This window comes from Rhodamnia argentea, chromosome 3, assembly GCF_020921035.1.
Source record: "Rhodamnia argentea isolate NSW1041297 chromosome 3, ASM2092103v1, whole genome shotgun sequence".
In the NCBI taxonomy this organism is placed as follows: Eukaryota; Viridiplantae; Streptophyta; class Magnoliopsida; order Myrtales; family Myrtaceae; genus Rhodamnia; species Rhodamnia argentea.
The window spans coordinates 19,035,306-19,056,193 of NC_063152.1; the positions used below are offsets into that span (position 1 = coordinate 19,035,306).

General features: G+C 37.9%; 2 protein-coding genes and 1 long non-coding RNA gene across 3 annotated transcripts in view; 2 read left to right on the plus strand and 1 right to left on the minus strand.

Annotated features, from left to right (window-relative positions):
* LOC115727961 overlaps positions 1 to 17,597 on the plus strand; it is an 88,164-nt gene extending 70,567 nt beyond the window's left edge. The window contains exon 3 of the mRNA XM_048275613.1: positions 17,427 to 17,597. Coding sequence (XP_048131570.1) covers positions 17,427 to 17,597 — 171 coding nt within the window. The remainder of the gene's footprint in view (positions 1 to 17,426) is intronic.
* Positions 468 to 2,127, minus strand: LOC125314319 (berberine bridge enzyme-like 18). The gene has a single exon (XM_048276310.1). It carries the CDS (start codon positions 2,118 to 2,120, stop codon positions 534 to 536), a length of 1,587 nt encoding a protein of 528 aa, XP_048132267.1. The 5' UTR covers positions 2,121 to 2,127; the 3' UTR covers positions 468 to 533.
* Positions 17,091 to 17,306, plus strand: LOC125314321. Its single transcript, XR_007197843.1, has 2 exons — positions 17,091 to 17,138; positions 17,205 to 17,306. It is a non-coding gene; the product is annotated as an uncharacterized LOC125314321 (long non-coding RNA).
* Positions 17,598 to 20,888: the final 3,291 nt, after the last annotated feature.

The following is a 20,888-nucleotide window of genomic DNA, read 5'->3' on the forward strand; positions in this document are numbered from 1 at the left end:
CATTTCTTCACCTTCCATCTTCACCTTCTCTTCTTCATCTTCATTTCTTCACCTTCCATTTTCATCTTCCCTTCTTCATCTTCATTTCTTCACCTTCCATTTTCATCTTCCCTTCATTATCTTCCCTTCATCATCTTCCCTTCTTCATCTTCTTTTCATTATCTTCCTTTCATCATCTTCCCTTCTTCATCTTCTTTTGGTACTTGCAATACGGTCCCTAAAGTTCCAAGTATTTGCAATACGGTCCCTGAAATTTTAAGTATTTGCAATACAGTCCTTGAAGTTTCAAATCTTCTCGGTGTATTTTTCCATCCCGTGCCTAGTCTAGACGCATGCTAAATTAAGTGTTATGCTTGCCCGATTATATGCCAATGCAATGTACGCTAAAAATAAATATGTGAGATGATTTTTTATAATTTTTATGCAAAAAATAGATTAATCAAAATTTAGGCGTCAACGGGTACAACCGCAAATTATTGAACTTGTCGACATATTTTGCCAGTAAGAGTCCAATTTGGCTCCGAAACACGGGCTTATCGTCCTCTTGGAGACAAAACCGGAAAGCTTTGCTCGTTCCAGAAAAAGTTGGTCGGATCGGACGCCGTCTTCACTTTCACCAATCTCCTAAAATTGCTCTTGAAATATTTCAAACCCCAGACACTTGCTTCAGCATAACTAGTATTGACGTTAGTGTTCCTCCCCAAGTCAAGATCCCTATAATTCATATAAGCTGCTCTTGGAAATCTTGAAACGTAAGGTGCCATATAATCGTACAGCTCTCTCATCCAATTGATGTGCTCATTGCTTTCCTCTTCACTGTCCCAAGTAACCATGTACTGAATTTTGTACTTGTTCCCTCTCCGGTGTGGGAAAGGGGTCTCCGATTCGGAGATCTGGCTCATTACCCCGCCATAAGGTGTTAAAATCAGGTAAGATGTCTCTTCTTCGATGAGCTTATTCCATAGACCTTGCAAAGCGGTTTCCGAAATGGGCTTCATCACGTAGTCGGATTTCGCCTTGTAGAAGGATTTGGACGATTGAGTCCGGTTGAGCAAGACTCTGGGAGATTCATCTTGAGAATATCGTGCGAAATAAAGGACGGATTGTATCCAACTCATCTCCGTGCAGCTTTCGCGTTTCAAACCCAACTCGGGAAAGCTTTCCCGGATTAAAGGCAGGACTTTTTCAATCTTGCCGAGGTACAAACCCTCGAATGAGATGCTGATTGTGTTGTTCGCCAAACCTGAAGATGGAGTGACGACTCCTATCACAGCGTGGAGAAAGATGTCTTCCTGAAGCTTGTGTGCAACATTTTGCCACTTGTACAAGATCATAGTTCCATTTTCTTCAATGGTCTTTCCTACTTCAAAGACAGTAACAGTTGGAGGGACAGGAACCAGCATAATTTTCCATGCAAAGATCACACCAAAGCTTGCTCCTCCACCTCCTCTAATAGCCCAAAAAAGATCTTCGCCCATCGATTTCCGGTCCAAAATCTTTCCATTAACATCAACGATTTTGGCGTCGATCACGTTGTCAGATGCTAGACCGTGCTTCCGAAATATCGTTCCGAACCCGCCCCCGCTAACATGTCCCCCAACTCCAATAGTGGGACAACTACCAGCTGGGAATCCCAAAACCTTGCTCTTTTGAGAAATTGCAAAGTACAATTCTCCTAATGTTGCTCCACCCTCCACCCATGCACTCTCTTTCTCGACATCCACCTCGACCGACCTCATGTTCCTGAGATCGACTATGATGAAGGGGATTCGGGATACGTAGGAGAGGCCCTCGTAGTCGTGGCCCCCACTTCGCACCCGCACGTTCACACCGTGCTTCTGGGAGCATACTATGGCTGCTCGTATCTCAAGTGGATGGATTGGGGTCACAATGAGTTGTGGTTTTGGTGAGGAAGTGTTCAAGAATCTGAGGTTTTGAATGGAAGACTGCAAGAGAGAGATATAAGTTGGATCGTTTCTTGTTGCAATGGTTTTGGAAGTGGAGTTGGATTGGAGGGAATGAAGGGAAAAGCATTGGAGAAAGGAGACTTGATCAAAGCTTGAAGCCACAGAGCAAAATGAAAGGAAGATGATGGAAATTAATGGAATATTATCTGCCATTGAATACCCAGTGAAAAATAAAGAGAGGGTGGCTTAATATATAACGTGGGAATGAGCTGTAAGTTACGTGTATGAGTTGTGATTAGCTAAATTAAAAATTATGCCTTTTAGGAATCTTTCCTTCTTTTATGGGTCAGTCAGTTTTCTAATAGTTTGTCGTAGTTTGCGCAGGGAATCCATCTCACAGCTTGAAGAAAAGCTGAAGAAATAGGGTTCCTAGAGCTTGCTAGTCTTCGGTCATTAAAGATTAGTTTTGACATCTTACTGATCTTTCATGAGCCAAATCACAATGAACACGCAGCTTTTTTTGTATGGATTTGCATTGTAGCATTTATGTTTTAATGGTAAAAACGCCTTCAATGTAAAAAAGAAAAAGAAAAATAGAAAACCTACCTGCCAGAACTAGTTGACTGATTGTGATGTACAAAAACATGATCCCTTTTCATGGGGGAAACTGCCCATTAAGTCTTCAGCCTTTGCATAAAATTTCAAAGAAACCTTTTCGGCCAATTTTCGTCAAAAATGTTTGACGTGCCATTGTGCAGCGTAGGATGGCCTATTATGACGGCCACATGCGTGATTTCCTGTAAAATTTGACCGGAATGACTATATTGTAATTTAATGCAATATATCAAATCATTTATTCGAACTTTGAAAAATCCTCGTGCGCTCTTATTTTTCCTGGTCAATCTAAATTTATGTGGTTGGAATCCAATGCCTTTGCTTCAAACCTTTTATTGATCAGTCGTTTGCCTAACCCAAAAAGGACTCCACTTCCAGCTTTCGTGTTGGACCACCTCGAACGGGACCACCTCGAACTGTACCGATTTTCAAGTCTGCCGGCTTTTCTTTACAATAAACTTGACGAATGGAAATTTTTGCGTCCTCTAATTTCGTCAACAAATTGGACAAGCAGAATTTAGCAATGCGAATTGGCCTAAAAATTTTATAGTACGAAGTACTTTTCATGGTGGACTTTCCTAAAAAGCACTTGGACATGAAGAGATTACATGAAATCGGATTAGACGCAGTTTGGTTACGTTTACGTAACTAAGTTTTCTATTTTTGAAATCGAGAAGGTGGGTTCTTTTTATGTTTGGATGGCTAAATATAAAATTAGGAGTTATTATCCGAAAACTCCTAAGTTCATGATACAGCAGTCAATTCAATCCTTCATTTTTAATTTGGCTATTTAATCGTAAAAACCTTTTGACAATTTTTCAATATGATCATTTCAGCTAATTTTGGCTGGAAATCACTAAAGTGGGCACCGTTTGTCTTACGTGACACCACCTGGTGAAGGGGAATAAAGAAAAGAAAAATAAAAATAAATCAAAAATTTTAAATATAATTGGAAAGATGGTCGTACAACATAGCCTGGTTTGCCCTTATTGTACCTTCATGTCAGCAATTTTAGTTCAAAATTGAGTGAAATGACTACATTGGAAAAACCTCAAAGGATTGATAATTAAATTGGCCAAATTGAAATGTTTATAATTGAACTGACCGTCGTACAATAAGTCTTGGACTTTTTGGATAATTTTTCTTATAAAATTGATTGGCGTAAAAATATAAACCAGCATAATCCATTATCTTGAAAGCAAAAAGCTTCTCCTTTTCGTAATCAAAGATTCTGTTTATCTCTAATGTAAGGTCATTGAACAGAAACTTTGGCTCCAAAATACTACAGATCTCTACTATTTAAGAGTATGTATTTTACTTTTCTTTTGGCATACTATCATCGTAATGGTGATCCCACTCATATCATGTAATTAAGAAATAGAGTATATGTTTTGTCCTTATACGCAAGAAATAAAGGTGGTGATAAAATAAATATAACAATATGTAAAATCTCGTAGATTAAAATAATTAAAGAGGAATTTAAATTCCATTATTTTTTCTGGGCACTTGGTCATGCCTTAAACCTATGATCAGCATCTCATCTTTATCGATCAATTTTTTATTTTTTTATTTTTTTTAGTATTCACCCATTAGTATTCTACTTCGTGGTAAAATAGTTGTGTTTTACCACAGTAAAATTCGCTCTAATCTTTGACTTATCTTTATCAAAAAATCATCAGTTATTTGTGTTGATTATAATAAAATTTCTTCAATATTTTTAACTGTTGGCTTGATGATTGTCTCGACTACTCTCCCTTGATTCAATTTCTTCACTATATTTTAACCGAGCTGTTTTAAAATAACAATACTGTTACGGCTTTGAAATGACGGTGTAGTCTAAAAGCCAGTATTACAATTTGAAGAAGAATCGGCCACCAAATGTTTACAAGCTGTTCAATTGCTTTCAATACAGGCAAACTCGAATACTTGGATCTCAACCTCCATCCCATCTTTTCTCTATGAACAATCTTTTGCAGTATAACCAGTTAAAAGTCCAACTTAGCAAACCTCATTTCCTGGAGCTTTTCTCTCTTCGCTAGTCTCTTTTCTGCATTTTGTCGTACACCGTTAAAAGTCCAACTTTCTTGTGTTAGTGGTTTTGGGCATATGGAGTAAACTGGAACTTTCATGATTCCATTTGCAAACCAAGAAATGAGATCATGCCTCTAGGAATTTCATCATGGACAATGCCTTCACGAGACACTCCCGTAGACATCCCGATGACGATGCGCGACGTCCCAAGCTTTCCTCAGGGACTCGCCTAAGGAAACATACATGGGATAGAACATGTTTTCCTAACAGCCTGCGGGTTTGTCGGTGTCCCTTCTCTAATACCTTTAGAGTATCGGGAGGTTTACACAGACGACCCATCGCGGGATCTTCCACAGTTGCCCCTGAAGTCTCCACTGGGACATTTTTTTTTTTTACATATATAGTAGAGACGTTTTTTTGCCAATAGGCATGTGCCCCTGCCGGTAAAGGGATCTCCCGCGATCTACGAAGAAACAGAGCAAAAGTCAGAGAGGGGAGAGAGTTACAAATGCAAATGCCTTCAACCTAAAGAGGTTCAGAAAAATGCTAACTACGTTTGGTAAAATCTCATTTGAAAATAGACTTTGGGTTAAATGGTGTTTGGTAAAAACAATATTACAAAGGACTTTGAATGCGATTTTTTAATTTTTAATTAAAAAACTTACCATTTACCAGACCGACAAAGGTTTAAGGCCACCGGCGAGCCATATCTAGTGCCAGCAGGTGTCGTCCGAGGTCGCCCGACCTTAGGCGCCGTCGCCTAGGTTCACACGACCCAAGCGACGGTCGCGCGTCCCCAAGCACCATGGTTTGGGGTCGTACGACAGTCACTTGGGTCATGCAAACCCAAGCATCGTCATCCGGGTTTGGGTGACCCAAGTTGCGCTTGCTCGGGCGTCCAGCCCTCACCTGGCGACCGGCCTCTTGCCAGCCCCTTCCCGTCCCTTCGCCAGCCCTTTACCGGCCAGATTTGGCCTCCTCAAGTTTGAAGAAGATAAACAGTAAAAAAAGAGGGCAAAATCGAAAATTTAGGGAATTGATGAGGTTAGTTTTGGAAGGGAAAAAATCTCTTAGCAATTGGCCAAATTCTGAAAGCCCAATGCCGGTCCCTACTAGTAATGGGCTTTCAGCATTTTTCTAATGGGCTTTGGGGGCTGAAAGTCCCTTGGAAATGTTGAACCAAACCCACCATTAGGGATAAAATAGATATAAAAAAAAAATAGAGACCTTTTTCTAAGTTCCCAACGGGCACTTCATATTAACCCCTTTTTACGCTTCTACACCAGCCAAAGTTCACTCCTACTCCCATGTTAACCTATTATGCATTTTTATAACGCCACATAACTATAGACATTTATGACCCCACGGAAGGGACCGATCCCTGTCGTCACAACGAAATCGAAATATGTTCCACCACCAATCCATGAAAGAATATAATTTTAGTCCCAACCGCGCGGATGAATAACAACTGATAGCATGATAAAGCTAAGAAAGATACGAAACGTTTTTTTTTTTTTTTTTGGGTAAAAAATCCCGTAATGTATTCAAATCACTACAAAAAAGCAAGGAATTAGCCACGGAAAGTTAGCGACGAAAAAAAATTCGTCTCTAATTTGCGACGAACATAGCAATGAAGAGGAATTCGTCGTGAATTTGCGATGAAAATAGCGATGAAAATAATTCGTTGCTAATTTGCGACGAAAATAGCGATGAAAAAACATTCATCGCTATTTTACAATGAAAATAGCAACGAAAATAACTTTCGTGGCGCATTTGTCACAAAATTCATTGCCAAATTCGTCGCAAATTAGCGACAACAAAAATTCGTCACAAACTTAGCGACGACCAACAACGCCGTTGCTAATTGGCAACGAAATGTTTCGTGGCAAAAAAATTTGTCCCTAATTAGCAACAAAAAATCGTTCGTTGCAAAATCGAATTTCATCCTCGGAATTGTGAAATTAAAAGTTCGTCTCTAATTTCGTCAAAAAATTATTTGTTGCTACGTTCATCACTAATTAGCGACAAAAAGCCGGTCGACGCAAAATCGGTTTTATCCGCAGAATTGTGAAATTAAAATTTTGTCGCCAATTTCATTGCAAAACTGTTCGTCACTAAATTCGTTTCTAATTAGTGACAAAAAAAACGTTCATCGCAAAATTGAATTTCATCCACGCAATAGTGAAATTAAAGGTTCGTTGCAAAAAAATTGTCACTAATTAGCGACCAAATAATGTTCGTCGCAAAATTGATTTTCATGCCTGGATTTGTGAAATTAAATGTTCGTCGCTAATTTCATAGCAAAATTCTTCGTCACTAATTAGCGACAAAACACCGTTCGTCAAAAAATTGAATTTCATCCGTGGAATTGTAAAATTAAAAGTTTGACGCTAATTTTGTCACAAAAATATGCGTCGTTAAATTCGTCGCTAATTAGCGACAAAAGGCCATTCAACGTAAATTCAATTTTATCCACGGAATTGTGAAATTAAAAGTTCGTAGCTAATTTTGTCTCAAAACCATTCGTCGCTAATTTCGTCACAAATCATACTCCTCGTTAAATTTCGTCGCTAAATCCACCAATAGTTTTTCGTCACTAATTTCAATAGTTTGTCGCTAATTTCCTATGACACTTTTTCGTCACTAATTTCGTGACTAAGTAAAAATAAGCCCTTTACAATCCCTTTACCTTCTCTCTCCACACTCTTCTCTTTACCCCGCTCTCTTCTCTTATTTGTCTCCTGTCTTCTCTCTTCTCTATTCTTACTTGTGCCTTATGGTAATCATAGAACAAATTGTTGTTTATTTCACCATTTTCTTATATCAATTCCCATAAGCTTCATGAATCTTAATTAATTTTTCTTTTTTTTAGGTACGTGTCCATTTGAAGGTCTCGCAATCCAAGTGAACGTTGCAATTCTCATCAAATTGACTACTTTCTATTTGGGTAAGTCTTCTTGACATGGTAATATTTTCATTTTTTCAATTTCAAAGTTATTATTTCGTCACATTCAGAATTGACATATTTATAATTCCATTCGTCGCTAAATTCGTCACTAATTAGCAACCAAAATGAAATTTTAGCGACGAAATCGAGTTTTCGGGGCTAATTGGCAATGGATAGCATTCATCGCAAATATATTCATCGCAAAAGTAATTTTCACGTAAGCTAACAATTCGTCTCGAATTTTTTTGCCAATAGCGACGAAAACTCTTTTCGTTGCTAATTAGTGATGCCAATGCTTTCTCGTCGCTAATTGGTGACGAAAAGAGTTTTCGTCGCTAATTAGCTATGACGACGCTGTTTCATCGCTAATTGGCGATGGACATATTTCGTCACAAATGCATTCGTTGCAAAATTAATTTTCATTTTGGCTATTAATTCATTGCTAATTAGTGACAAAATATCATTCGTGGCAAAGTTGGTCGTCGCAAATTTCGTCGCTAATTAGCGACAAAAGAAGTTCATCGCAAAATTAGCGATGAAAGACATGGTCGTCTCTAATTAGCGACGGAAAATATTTGTCGCCAAATTCGTCGCAAAACTTTTCGTCACTAATTAGCAACAATATTTTTTTCGTTGCTAAATTTGTCGCTAATTAGCAACAAAAAAAATCGTCGCAAAATTTGGCGACGACAATTACCGTCGTTAATATCCGTCGCAAAATTTATATTCAACGCTAAATTTCGTCGCTAATATCGCTGATTACAAACGTTGCAATTTTTAAGTAATTTTTCTTTTTTTTAGGTACGTATCCATTTGAAGGTCTCGCAATCCAAGCGAACATTGTAATTCTCATCAAATTAACCATTTTCTACTACAAAGATTTTAGTCAAATACTTAGGTAAGTCTTCTTGACATGGTAATTTTTTCGTTTTTCCCAATTTCAAAGTAATTGTTTCGTCACAAACAGAATTTTGATTGTTAGAATTTCATGATTTTAATTAAAAATATTAAACAATACATATGATATTTTTAATATTTTATGATATTTTTTAATTTTTATACAGCCACAATGCAAAGAGACGGGGCTTGGATGTATAATAAGAACTTACCTGGACGTCGAGGATTGACCGATGAGTTTCAGTCTTTGGGTTGGAACAGTTTTTTGGACTTTCTTTGGTAGTAAATTTGAGTTCATGGATGGAAATAAGTTAAGGTGTCCGTGTAAAAAGTGCAGTAATGGTAAATTTCATATGTGTGATAACGTTAGAGAACATTTTTGTAGATTTGAGTTTACTTTGAACTACTATAATTGGACTTACCATGGTGAACCATTTATATCCTACGAAGAATATCGAAGAAGTGACCAATTTTCAGTTAGGGAAGAATATAGCTATTATAACCAATTGAACCCATACCGGAGGATGGTGATTGATGCAAATGGTCAGAATTTCATTTTAGAATCGAACCATGTAAGCGCTACTTTTGCTCCTACACTTGAATAAGTGGGTACTAGTTATGCATCACAATTGGAAGAGGTAGGAGTAACATGTGTTGATGAGAACGTGTATAGTGAAACTTTTCCATCTAATCGGTTCTGGAAAGTGTTGAAAGCAGCAGATGAACCTTTATGGGCAGGTTGTGATAGCTACACTAAGTTATCGGTGACATCAAGACTGTTAAATATCAAGGCAGAGCATAATGTCTAGGAGAATTGCTTCAACTCTTTTGTTGACGTAATGCGGGAAGCAATGTCTTGCAATAACATCGTGCTAAGTGATTTTTACAACATAAAGAAGCTAGTGGATAACTTAGGTCTTCCAGTTATGAGGATTCATGTATGTAGTAGGGGTTGTTTGTAATATTGGGGGGATGATGAAAATGTAGAATCTAGCAAATTATGTAGCCAACCCGGGTATAAGATTAGCGGGAGGCAAGGCCGTAATCAGAAGCGTAGACCATACAAGTAAATGTTTCATCTGCCCTTAATCCCCATATTGCAAAGACTTTATACGTCTCAAGCCATCGCTAAACACATGACTTGGCATGCAAATCATGAAAGAGATGAGGGTCTGATGTGTCATCCTTTAGTTGCAGAGGTATGGAAACATTTTGATAGAACATATCCCGAGTTTGCGATGGAGCCTCGAAACATCGGGTTGGGTCTCTGTACCGATGGATTTGCCCCATTTGGGAAATCGGGAAAATGTTATTCATGTTGGCCAGTTATCTTAACTCGATACAATCTTCCATCTGGTATGTGCATGAAGACACCTTATATGTTTTTGACATTAATCGTGTCCGGCTCGCAAAATCCGAAAAAGTTTATAGATGTTTTTATGCAACCATTGATTGCGAAGTTACGTTAGCTATGGGATGAATGTGTTCTTACGTATGATGTTTCTATTGATCAAACATTTGTAAGGAAGGCTATTCTTCTTTGGACGATAAATGACTTTCCAACTTATGGAATGTTATCTGGATGGAGTACAACTGGGATCTTAGGATGTCTGATATGTATGGAGAGATCAAAGTCATTCAAATTAAAACACAATAAGAAAGCCAGCTATTTTGACTATCACAGACAATTTTTGCCGATAAATCATATATTCTGAAGGAATAAAAAAGAGTTTATTAAGAATAAGATTGAAAGAACACCCCCACCATTGAGGTTGACCGGTGATCAAATTTAGGAGCGAGTGTATGACTTTCCGATCGTTGTTGAAAACTCCCATGGCACAACTATTGCGTACGGAAGCACACATAAATGGACTAAACGCAGTATATTTTGGGATCTACCATATTGGAAAACCCATCTTATTCATCATAATCTTAACGTCATGCACATAGAAAAAAAAATTTTCGACAATGTCATAAGTATTGTGATGGATGTCACTGAAAAAAAAAAAAAAAGACAACTTGAATGCAAGAAAAGATATGAGAGATATTTGTGATTGGCCAGCACTAGATGTGGATGCAAGCGGTAAGGGACTAAAACCAAAAGCGGTTTACACATTGGACGGGGAGCAGAGACGGATTGTTTGGCAATGGTTGAAATCTGTGCGATTTCCTGATGGATACGCTTCGGAGATGTGTTGATTTGAATGAATGCAAGTTGTCGGGTTTGAAGAGCCATGATTGTCAAATTTTTATGGAAAGACTAATTCCAATAGCTTGTAAGGAACTTCTACCAAACTTTGTATGGGGCGTCATCACAGAGTTAAGTAATTTCCTTCATGATATTTGGTCAGCAATGTCAAAAGCATCACACATGGAAAAACTAGAGAGAGATATTCCAATAATTCTTTGCAACTTAGAAGGGATATTTCTTCCATCGTTCTTTGATTCAATGGAGCATCTCTTAGTTCACTTGCCTTGTGATGCCAAAGTTGCGATTCCCATCCAATGTCTTTGGATGTATGCATTTGAGAGGTAAAATATATTTTTTAATAAATTTGAAATTACTTTATTACTTATTATGTTTCGATAAACTTCTTCTTATTGCAACTAGGTTCTTATATCATTTGAAGAAAAAAGTGAAGAACAATGCATGTGTTGAAACTTTAATTTGTAATGCATATATTGTGGAAGAAGTGACAACATTTGCATCATATTATTTTGAGCCACACGTGCAGTACAAGAGGCGAAGAGCAGGAAGAAATGGTGAGGGCCCAATTGATCACAATTTCAAATCATTCTCTATTTTCAATTATTTTGGTCGACCAAGCGGCACATGTAAATTTCGTTACTTAACGGACAAAGAATGGCGGGCAGCTCATACATATATTCTATTGAACTGTCTAGAAGTGGAGCCATACTTCGAGTAAGTGTACTTTTGCAAATATATTTATTGTGTGTCAAACATTTGCTAATTTCGTTATGGTATTTGTTAATAGGATTTTCTAAACTTCAATGTATGGACTACCACCAAATGAGTTTGACCGTTTGTGCGATGAAGAATTTGCAGCATGGTTCAAAACATATGTAAGTTGCCTATGGACGAAAACCAAGTTATTAATATCTTATACATCATTAATTAAAAAATATATTATTGACTTTCCGTGTGTGACTTTAGGTTCATAGTAATCATGATCAAGTTGAAGGGTAAGGATTGCTATATCATCTGTCATGGGGTCTACAACCAAGGGTACGAACTTGGCCAGCATATTTCATAAACGAGTATAATTTTCACACTCGAGAGTACGGAATGGGAAAAGCCACAATGAATAGTAGTGTGTGTTCGGTCATCTAATGGTGCAGTGCAAAAGATGATTTTTATGGCTGATTGGATGAAATCATAAAGGTAGAGTACCCTGGTCCATTAATGTGGGTTGTGTTATTTAATTGCATGTGGTTTGACCCTGTCGGAGGAATTAAGGTGCATACGAAGTTTAATTTGGTTGAAGTAAATCACAAGAAATTGTATATGAAATATGAACCATTTGTCTTGGCACAACAAGCAATTCAAGTATATTATGCATCATATCCTAGTTTGAAACATGACAAAGCTGATTGGTGGGCTGTATGTAAAACCAAAGCACGAAGAAAATCGAGGAATATTGGAAGGATACAGCGTATCAACAAGAGGAAGTTTGTAACACGGTTGAAACCGAGGAATATAGCATTCCAACTTTACAAGATCCATGTGGAGCGGTGATAGATGTGGATCCAATTGAAATTCGAGAATCAAATGTAGAAGAATCTGATTTTGAGATAGAGGATGAAGATGATGCTCATGAAGAAGAAGACGAAGGTGAAGGTGAAGATGAAGAAGAAGATGAATGTGAAGATGAAGATTGTGACTTTTGAAACTTTTTACTAATTATGCGTAATTATTATTATTATTATTATTATTATTATTATTATTATTATTATTATTATTATTGCGACATATGTTATTGTTTTTGTTATTATTATTATTATTATTGTTATTGCTATTATTATTATATATTATTATTGATTATTATTATTGTTATTCGTCGCAAAATTGATTTTCATCTGCGAAATTGTGAAATTAAAAGTTCGTCGCTAATTTCATCGCAAAATTATTCGTCATTAAATTCATCGCTAACTAGCCACAAAACATCATTCGTCGCAAAATTTATTTTTGTTCGCGGAGTTGTGAAATTAAAAGTTCGTCGCTAATTTCGTCGCAAAATTGTTCATCGCTAATTAGCCACAAAACATCATTCATTGCAAAATTGATTTTCATCCGTGGAATCATGAAATTAAAAGTTCATCGCTAATTTCGTCACAAAATTATTTGTCGCTAATTAGCCATAAAACATCATTCGTCCCAAAATTGATTTTTGTCCGCGGAATTGTGAAATTAAAAGTTCATCATTAATTTCATCACAAAATTATTCGTCGCTAATTAGCCACAAAACATCATTCATCGCAAAATTAATTTTTGTTCGCGGAGTTGTGAAATTAAAAGTTCATCGCTAAATTCATCGCTAATTAGCCACAAAACATCATTTGTCGCAAAATTGATTTTCATCGGTGGAGTTGTGAAATTAAAAGTTCGTCGCTAATTTCGTCGCAAAATTATTCATCGCTAATTAGCCACAAAACATCATTCGTCGCAAAATTGATTTTTGTCCACGGAGTTGTGAAATTAAAAGCTCGTCGCTAATTTCATCGCAAAATTATTTGTCGCTAAATTCGTCGCTAGTTAGCCATAAAACATCATTCGTCGCAAAATTTATTTTCTTCCATGGAATTATGAAATTAAAAGTTCGTTGCTAATTTCGTCGCAAACTTATTCGTCACCAAATTCGTCACTAATTAGCAACAAAAAATCATTCGTCGCAAAATTTATTTTCGCCCCGAAATTGTTAAATCAAATGTTCATCGCTAATTTCATCACAAAATTAGCAACGAAATTAGCCATGACAATAATAGGCGACATTTTCAAACTTGTTCATTCATCGCAAAATGCGTCTCTAATTAGCAACAAAAAAGTCGTTCGTCGTAAACTTAGCGACGAATATGGTCGTCATTGCTAATTGGCAACGAAAAGTGGTTGTCGTAAAAATTATTTGTCACAAAATGCGTCGCTAATTAGCGACAAAAATGTTTTCGTCGCAAATGTGGTTTCTAATTAGCGACGAAAGTTTCGGTCGTCGCTACTTTCGTCGCTAATTAGCGATGGACTCTTTTCGTCGCAAATTAATTAGCGACAAAAAACGTTTCGTCACAAAGTTTAGCTCCAAACGAGATCGAAATCCACGCCCTTTGACTATGCCCAAATATTATGCCCTCGGTCTCTGACTATGCCCAAATCAAACCTTTGAGATCGAAATCCCCTCCAAGATAACATCAAACCTCCGAGAGCGAAATCTGCGAGCCCGAAGCACACGCGAGAAGGAAGCTCCCTCAACCTTCATTTCACGTCTTTCCTCGTCACCCCTTGGCTCCGCACCGTCGCAGTTGCTGCGTCTTCGATCCTGCTTCGCTGCAATTTTCTTCGAACGAGTTCTAAGGTAGACACCCATTTTTTCTCTCTCTCTCTCTCTCTCTCTCTCTCTCTCTCTCTCTCTCTTTCTGGATTCACCCGCCAATATGTTTCGATCTCTCTATTTCTCTTTGGTCTCCATTTTACCTCACAAACAATCAAACATGTAGGGGGCGTCTTGAGTATTTACCTTGGTGAGATGCGATTGTGGACACGATCGGCCAAAAGATAGAGCAAGAGAGGGAGGCGAGAGATGAGACCGTGAGATGAACCGAGGGAGCGGCATCGAGAGAGAGTCGCGGAGCGAGTGGGATATTAGGGTACCGCTTCTTTGAGCCCTCTCTTCTTACTCAACTTTTTATTATTGGAACAAACGGACTTGGGTATAAGTAATGGAATGGCTAGACTAAGAATCACCGGAAGTCGTCAAAAGTTTGGGAGAAGGTCAATTCTGTCAATTCTTTCCCTAAGCGCTTAAGACTTGCTGCTTGAAGAACTTTCTATAAATTCTTCCCCTAACTCTTCGCGGCTTCAATTCTTGTTTGCAAAGAGGTTTCTTGAGTAAATTGGATATTGTTCTTTAGCTGGTTAGTGTAGGCTTTGGCATTGTGCGGCGGGGATTAAAGAAGAGGAGTCGTACCTGTCAATGCAATTTCTGGATTGGTATGTGGTGGATTTTGAGGTGATTCTGTTAGACTTCAAGCGAAAATTGAGGCTAATTATCAATGTCATGGGTAAGCCCCGAAGACATTTACTTGTCCACTTCTCTTGCCAGCTATCTTGACGGTAGGTTTTTCCCTTGGTTAATTGAGCATTTTCATGAATTTTGATATTGTTTAGTTCTTGACTTTGTTTATGCTGTTTGTTAAAAATTGCCGCTATTTACAAATGGTTTTGAGACTTCAATCTTTTTTGTTTGATTCTGTATGATGGCAGTGCATATCTATGTCTAGGCTATATAATGATATATAGAGTAATGGTTTAGACCCATTTAGTTTTGAATGGGAGGTCTATCTCGATTTATTGCGTGGTGCTATAGATGCTTCAAAGGGAGAGTTAGTGACAACGTTGTACGTGTTTGCAATGGAAAATTAATAATGAAAATCAAACCTAATCAAATCCAAAGAGAATTCAAATCGAATATTGCGATTATCTATATCGCGAAGTTTCCTAAAATCGAAAACCGCCCAAAAACCTATCTAAACGACTCCGAAACGCGAAAATACAACATACATCACAGCAAAGCTGTGAGTATTTGATCGGAAGGCCCTTTTGCTTCAACCAACCAAATTTGAATGCAATCCGAACTCACCAGCCCCAATCGGTGAATTAGCGGCGGGATCGCCCTGATTCCGCCGATCACGTTTTTCCAAGAAATCACGGGCCGCTTGTTCTACATCAGTTAATTAATGGGAAGGTAGGATTTCAATTGGTTTGTGTTGGTTTTGTTTTGTTCTTTGAACAAGTGGTTCATATGTTGATGGCATGGTTTTTTTTTTCCCCTCTTTTGATTTGAGGCTTGAACCGAACTTTATGAATAATGGTGTTCATCATGGTTTCGATTAGTTGCTTACTATCTAGTATCTAGAGCTTGGTTGGATTGTTTTTAGCCATTTATTAATTTTTGTGAAGGTAGAATTTGCAAGTAGTCTTGCCTCTAGGTTCGTCTATTCTCTTGTCTGGATTCCGAATTATGAAAAGACCAAAAGATTTTTAAGATGTTTCAAGTATTTTTTTGGGAATATGTAAGGTCTTTCCAGCTTCATTTGTTTGGGTTTCTATTATGCAAAACATATGAGGCTGCGAATCCACGTTCGCCAACACGATGGTTGCTGAATTTCGTAATTGCCATCCTCAACAGCTAAATCAATGTAATATAGTTTCTTCCTCTAGTTTAGGACTCTCTGGATTCTATTGCCCGATGTGCTATTTTCTTGAGATGTTCCTTATGTTCAAATGAAGACAATCTCTATTCATAATGCTTTACAATGTGTGGCAATCATTTGATTTGTCATGTATATGCTCCCCTTTATTTTTCGTGGAATCTGATGTGGACAAGATTTCAATAGGTTTCTTCGGTACCGGAGATTGCTATTTATCAGAGGCGATAGCAAGTTTCTTTCATTTTCTCAAGTTTCTCACTAGCTCTCCTAAACAAAATGGTAAGCTTCATGATGTACATCATTATGTGTCCCTACTACATGTTCTTATTTTTTCCAACATTTGTCTAACCTTCCTAATTGTCGGTATAAACGAGGAGGTTACATGCGTGGTGTAGTTTCACAAGGAAGACTAGCCCCATCCCCTTCCCCTTCCCCTTCCCCTTCCCTAAACCCTCAACAACTACATGTTGATGGACAACATGGACACATTGGCCCTTCCTCCATCCCTCAAGAACATATTAGGGAACAACTTGGACACATGCAAACCGAATCTCCTTCAATTCCGCATTCCATGCAACACTCGAATGATGAGGGAGGTGAAGAAGATAGCCGATTCGTCATATGCCCATATGGAGATTCGGGAGTACTTCATTTTTTTTTAGTATATGTAATATTTAGGGTCATCCCTTCGCTTGGATTTTAGATATGGATGTCAACCGAATTGTCCATGTTGCAAATTATCCGTATGAATTTACTTACATCTCCTTTTCATTTCATTGTTTCATTGTCCATATCATTCTAACCTATTTGCATATTCACAGATGCTACATACGTTGTGAGGCAACTTAATAAAATAGTGAATAACTATTGGAGGGGGTCGTGGATTAGTTACAACAGCGCCCCAAAACAAGTAAAGGATTTGTTGTGAAATGAGTTCAAGGTAAGTTTTGTCCTTCTATTTTCTCACAAACTAAGTTCGATGTAAATAAAGTCGGTTGTTTTTCTATTGATTACAGCAGAAGTTCATTTGGGATGAAAAGGAAGAGGATGAAGTTAAAAGAATTTTAAAGCAGAAAGCCGGTGATCACATACGAAATGTGATGAATAAAGCAACGAGAAATCAAGTGAAGCCACATTTTATTATTGGTGGCGATTGGACAGAAATAAAGAGAATTTGGGAAAGTAAAAAGAATATGCAAAGGAGTGAACAAAACAAGAAGAATCGAGCTTGTAGTTCTAGTGAAGAGGTTGTGACATATCTTTGGGGCGCTATCAACATTGGGGAGCATAGAAAAAAAATGGTAAGTCTATTTAACATATTGTAAGTTAGTTTAATTCAATTACTCATTTATGTTTCAATTTTGTAGGCAAATGAATTGGGGACGAAACCGACATATACAGCTACATTTGAATGCACATTCAAAAGAAAGATAAGACATGGACTGGTGACTAAGCAAAAGCTATTAAGGCATGTAAGGTTATACTTTTGACTTTATGGAAACTAGAATGAAAACCATGAGTGCTTTCAATATTTATGGTAGTTATATATATGAAGTTATTTTATTTTCATATCTATTTTCTTGATGTAGGAAAAATATGATGAGCTTTTAATGAGTACGGCTAGTGGTGGTGATGGTAGGGCTGCATCTGAGCCGGTAGGCGACAATATGGCATTGTGGGTGGAGGACAAGGGTATACACAGCAAAGGGTGCTACAAGTTCATCCTCCAATGTGGCTATTTCAAGGAGGACACGACTTGAGGAGCAAATGACCCAAGAATTGACCCAACTAAGACATGTACTTGTAGAGAAGAACGAAGAAATAAAAGTGGTCAAAGAACAAATATCACGGAAGGATGAGGAAATCGGAATGGTCAATGAGTTGGTCTTGCGACATCTCAACCTAAATCAAGATCGGGTTCCTCCTGTACCTCCCACTAATCAAATAGGTGATGGGCACAATGATGAGCGACACAATGATGATGACATTGCTGCTAATGATGATGATTTTGTCGATCGAATACTTGGATGAACAACAATGTTTTGGGGTAACTATGAGACACTCCGTATGGTGTGCCTTTTTGTTTTTCCCTTCCTTTTATATGAATATTATTGATTTAATGTAATTCCCTGTTTTGAAGTAATCTCTATTCTTTTGCATCCATGGTGATTCCTAAAGCTCTCATGCGTACATTTAGATGTCTATGTGACCTTGGATGTATGATGGGGATGACCGTGATATTTGCTCTTGGAAACAGTTAGTGGTAATATATTTGGCAATGTTATTTGAGTTCTCCATAGGATCGTGTGTCTGTCTGTTCCCTTCTCTTTTTCAGCCATTTGGCTATCTCTATATGTCACTGTGTGCAACAATTTTAGCCGGATTATTGTTTTGGTGATAATGACTACAAATCTGTTTTGTATCAAGTGAACGATGCAAAAATTACCATGTATGAGATGTGAATATATGTTGAAACCTGAATTATCATCCCAATTGTAATATAGAGTTTCTCATAATCTGTTTACCATGATATATTGTGTTCTATCTGTCCTCTTGCTTGGTTGCTTATGATGATATGTGGGTTGAAATCTGAAATTTTACTCGCTATTGTGTGCAGAATGTTCCTGCGTGTCAAAATCTTTAGAAAAATTCATTTACTTATCACTGCCTCCAAGATGACAAGACTTTATCCTTTGACGATGCAAACCGGTTCTTAGGTATGTCTACTCTTACCTGCAATACTCCCTTATGTGTTGATTGGTATGAGTTTTCATGCTTGTATTCTCTCTTTTTCGAAGTTCTAAACCTAGGAGTCATATTCATATTTGTTAGCAATGAGAACTCTTGAAGTGGTAGAATGATTCATGAAAGACCATGATGAAGGCCGGAAACAGCTAGTTTTAGTTCTAAAGAACTTTAAGTATGTAGAAGTTTGAGGATCCTATTATCCTTGTGCTTAGCGGGGTGTTTCTTTTTTTATTCTGGTCTTATCTTAGTGTGGTGGCTAGTTTGGAGTGATTAATATTGTGACCCTTACATTATGTAATCAACAAGGAATTCATGACTTTGTTTGACTCTTTGTGTTCGGAAATTCTAGAGCGAGATTTGGAGTATATGTTTGTGCTCAACCGTATCTTCCGCATAGGTGTTGTTAATATAGTGACGATTGGACCCGCTTGTTTTCACCTATAGATATTCGTATATGTAAAATAACGTTAATCGACAAACCTGAATCCAAATGCAATGAGTAGTCTGAATGTAGAGGAATGATCCGAGCCCAACAAAATGACGTTGTCTCCTTAAGACAAATTTGTCCCCTCAATCGGTACCCAAGGTTCTTGGACAATTGCCTCCCAGGATAGAACGAATCGCCTTTCCTCCAAAGTGGTACTTTTTCATAGGAAATCTTCGAACGCACTTCGTAGAATAATCGCACAAATGATGAATAGTGAAATGAGAATGACCAAAATGGCAGTTATCTCTAATGCGACGGTCAATGCTCTATTTATAGACAATGATGCGAAGAGTCATGAACAAAATGTTGAGAACGTCAATGAAGAGTCACAAATCTGTACGGTTGATGAAGGGTTACGAACCTTCATGAAGGGACACGAACCGAACAACTCTAATGAAGGGTTACGAACCTTCATGAAGGAACACGAACCGAACAGCTCTCTTTATTCGAACAGACAAACATGTTCATTCAAATAAAAAAAAAATTCTGAACATACCTGTTCGGACATGTCCATTCGAATTGTGTCCATTTGGTTTAAAAAGAATAGAATAAATAAAACTGATAGGTGTATAAAAAAATAGGAACGCGCAGACCTGGGCCCGGCTCGAACCGAACCGAGCCGACGGGCGGCGGTGGCGGCGCGCGTGCGTATGGGCTGACCTAGCTTTGCGTAGGTCCTCTCCCTTCCACAAAAGTGAGGTGCCCCTTAGGGCCCAAACCCATTTGTGAGGTTCCAATATTTAAACCCATCTTCCATCTACTCCTTTTCCCATGTGGGACTCTCCATCCTTCATTTCTCATTCAACTTCTTATGGAACTTTGAAACCAAAGTCCCAACAATCCCCCACATGAATGAGAAGTTTAATTATCATGACTCTTCGTAAATGCATGAGATGCAGTGTGTGATTACTCAATGAGAGACGATTGCATCGGGATAAGTAGTCCGAGACTTTGAACTTTCTCTAGTGAGATCTATCGGACTTACTCGGTCAATCAGTAGACTTGATGTCCTTGAACTGTCGACCTTTGATGTAAGCCTAGACAATAGAAATCACACAATTATCTCTCGAACAAAGTTGGTTCTCATTGTTGTGTTCGTTTTGGCCATGAACACCACCTGGTTTCATAAGTGCTTTAGAGAATTCGGCCTTTCAAATTCTCACGTGAGCGGCCCTCACTTCACACTCACATAGGTGATTTTTGAATATGTGGTATATCGTATACCCAATTTAGAATCATTAAAAGCTTATGCTTAACCTCCATATATTAGTACTGTCTTCATACGAGAATGCGTAAGAGTTAACAATACTCTACATCGCCTGCATAACTTGGTTGTCCCTTTGAACCTAGATCTTGGGATCTCCAGTCAACTAGGTAGAGTTTCCGCTATGATGACTTATTTTATAGGCCTTAAACCTATTCCCCTTGATGTTTTCACAACCATATCTCTAGTTAGGCCTTTTGTTAATGGATCCACTATATTATCTTTTGATTTCACATAGTCAATTGTGATAATTCCACTAGAGAATAGTTGTCTTACAGTATCATGCCTTCGACGTATATGTCGAGACTTACCGTTATGCATGACATTCCTTGCCCTACCTATTACCGCTTGACTATCACAATGAATACATACAGCTGGCACTAGTTTAGGCCAATTAGGAATGTCTTCTAAGAAATTTCGAAGCCACTCTGCTTCTTCACCGGCTTTGTCCAAAGCAATAAATTCTGCTTCCATAGTAGATCTTGCTATACAAGTTTGTTTGGATGATTTCCAAGACACTACTCCTCCACTAAGTGTGAACACATATCCACT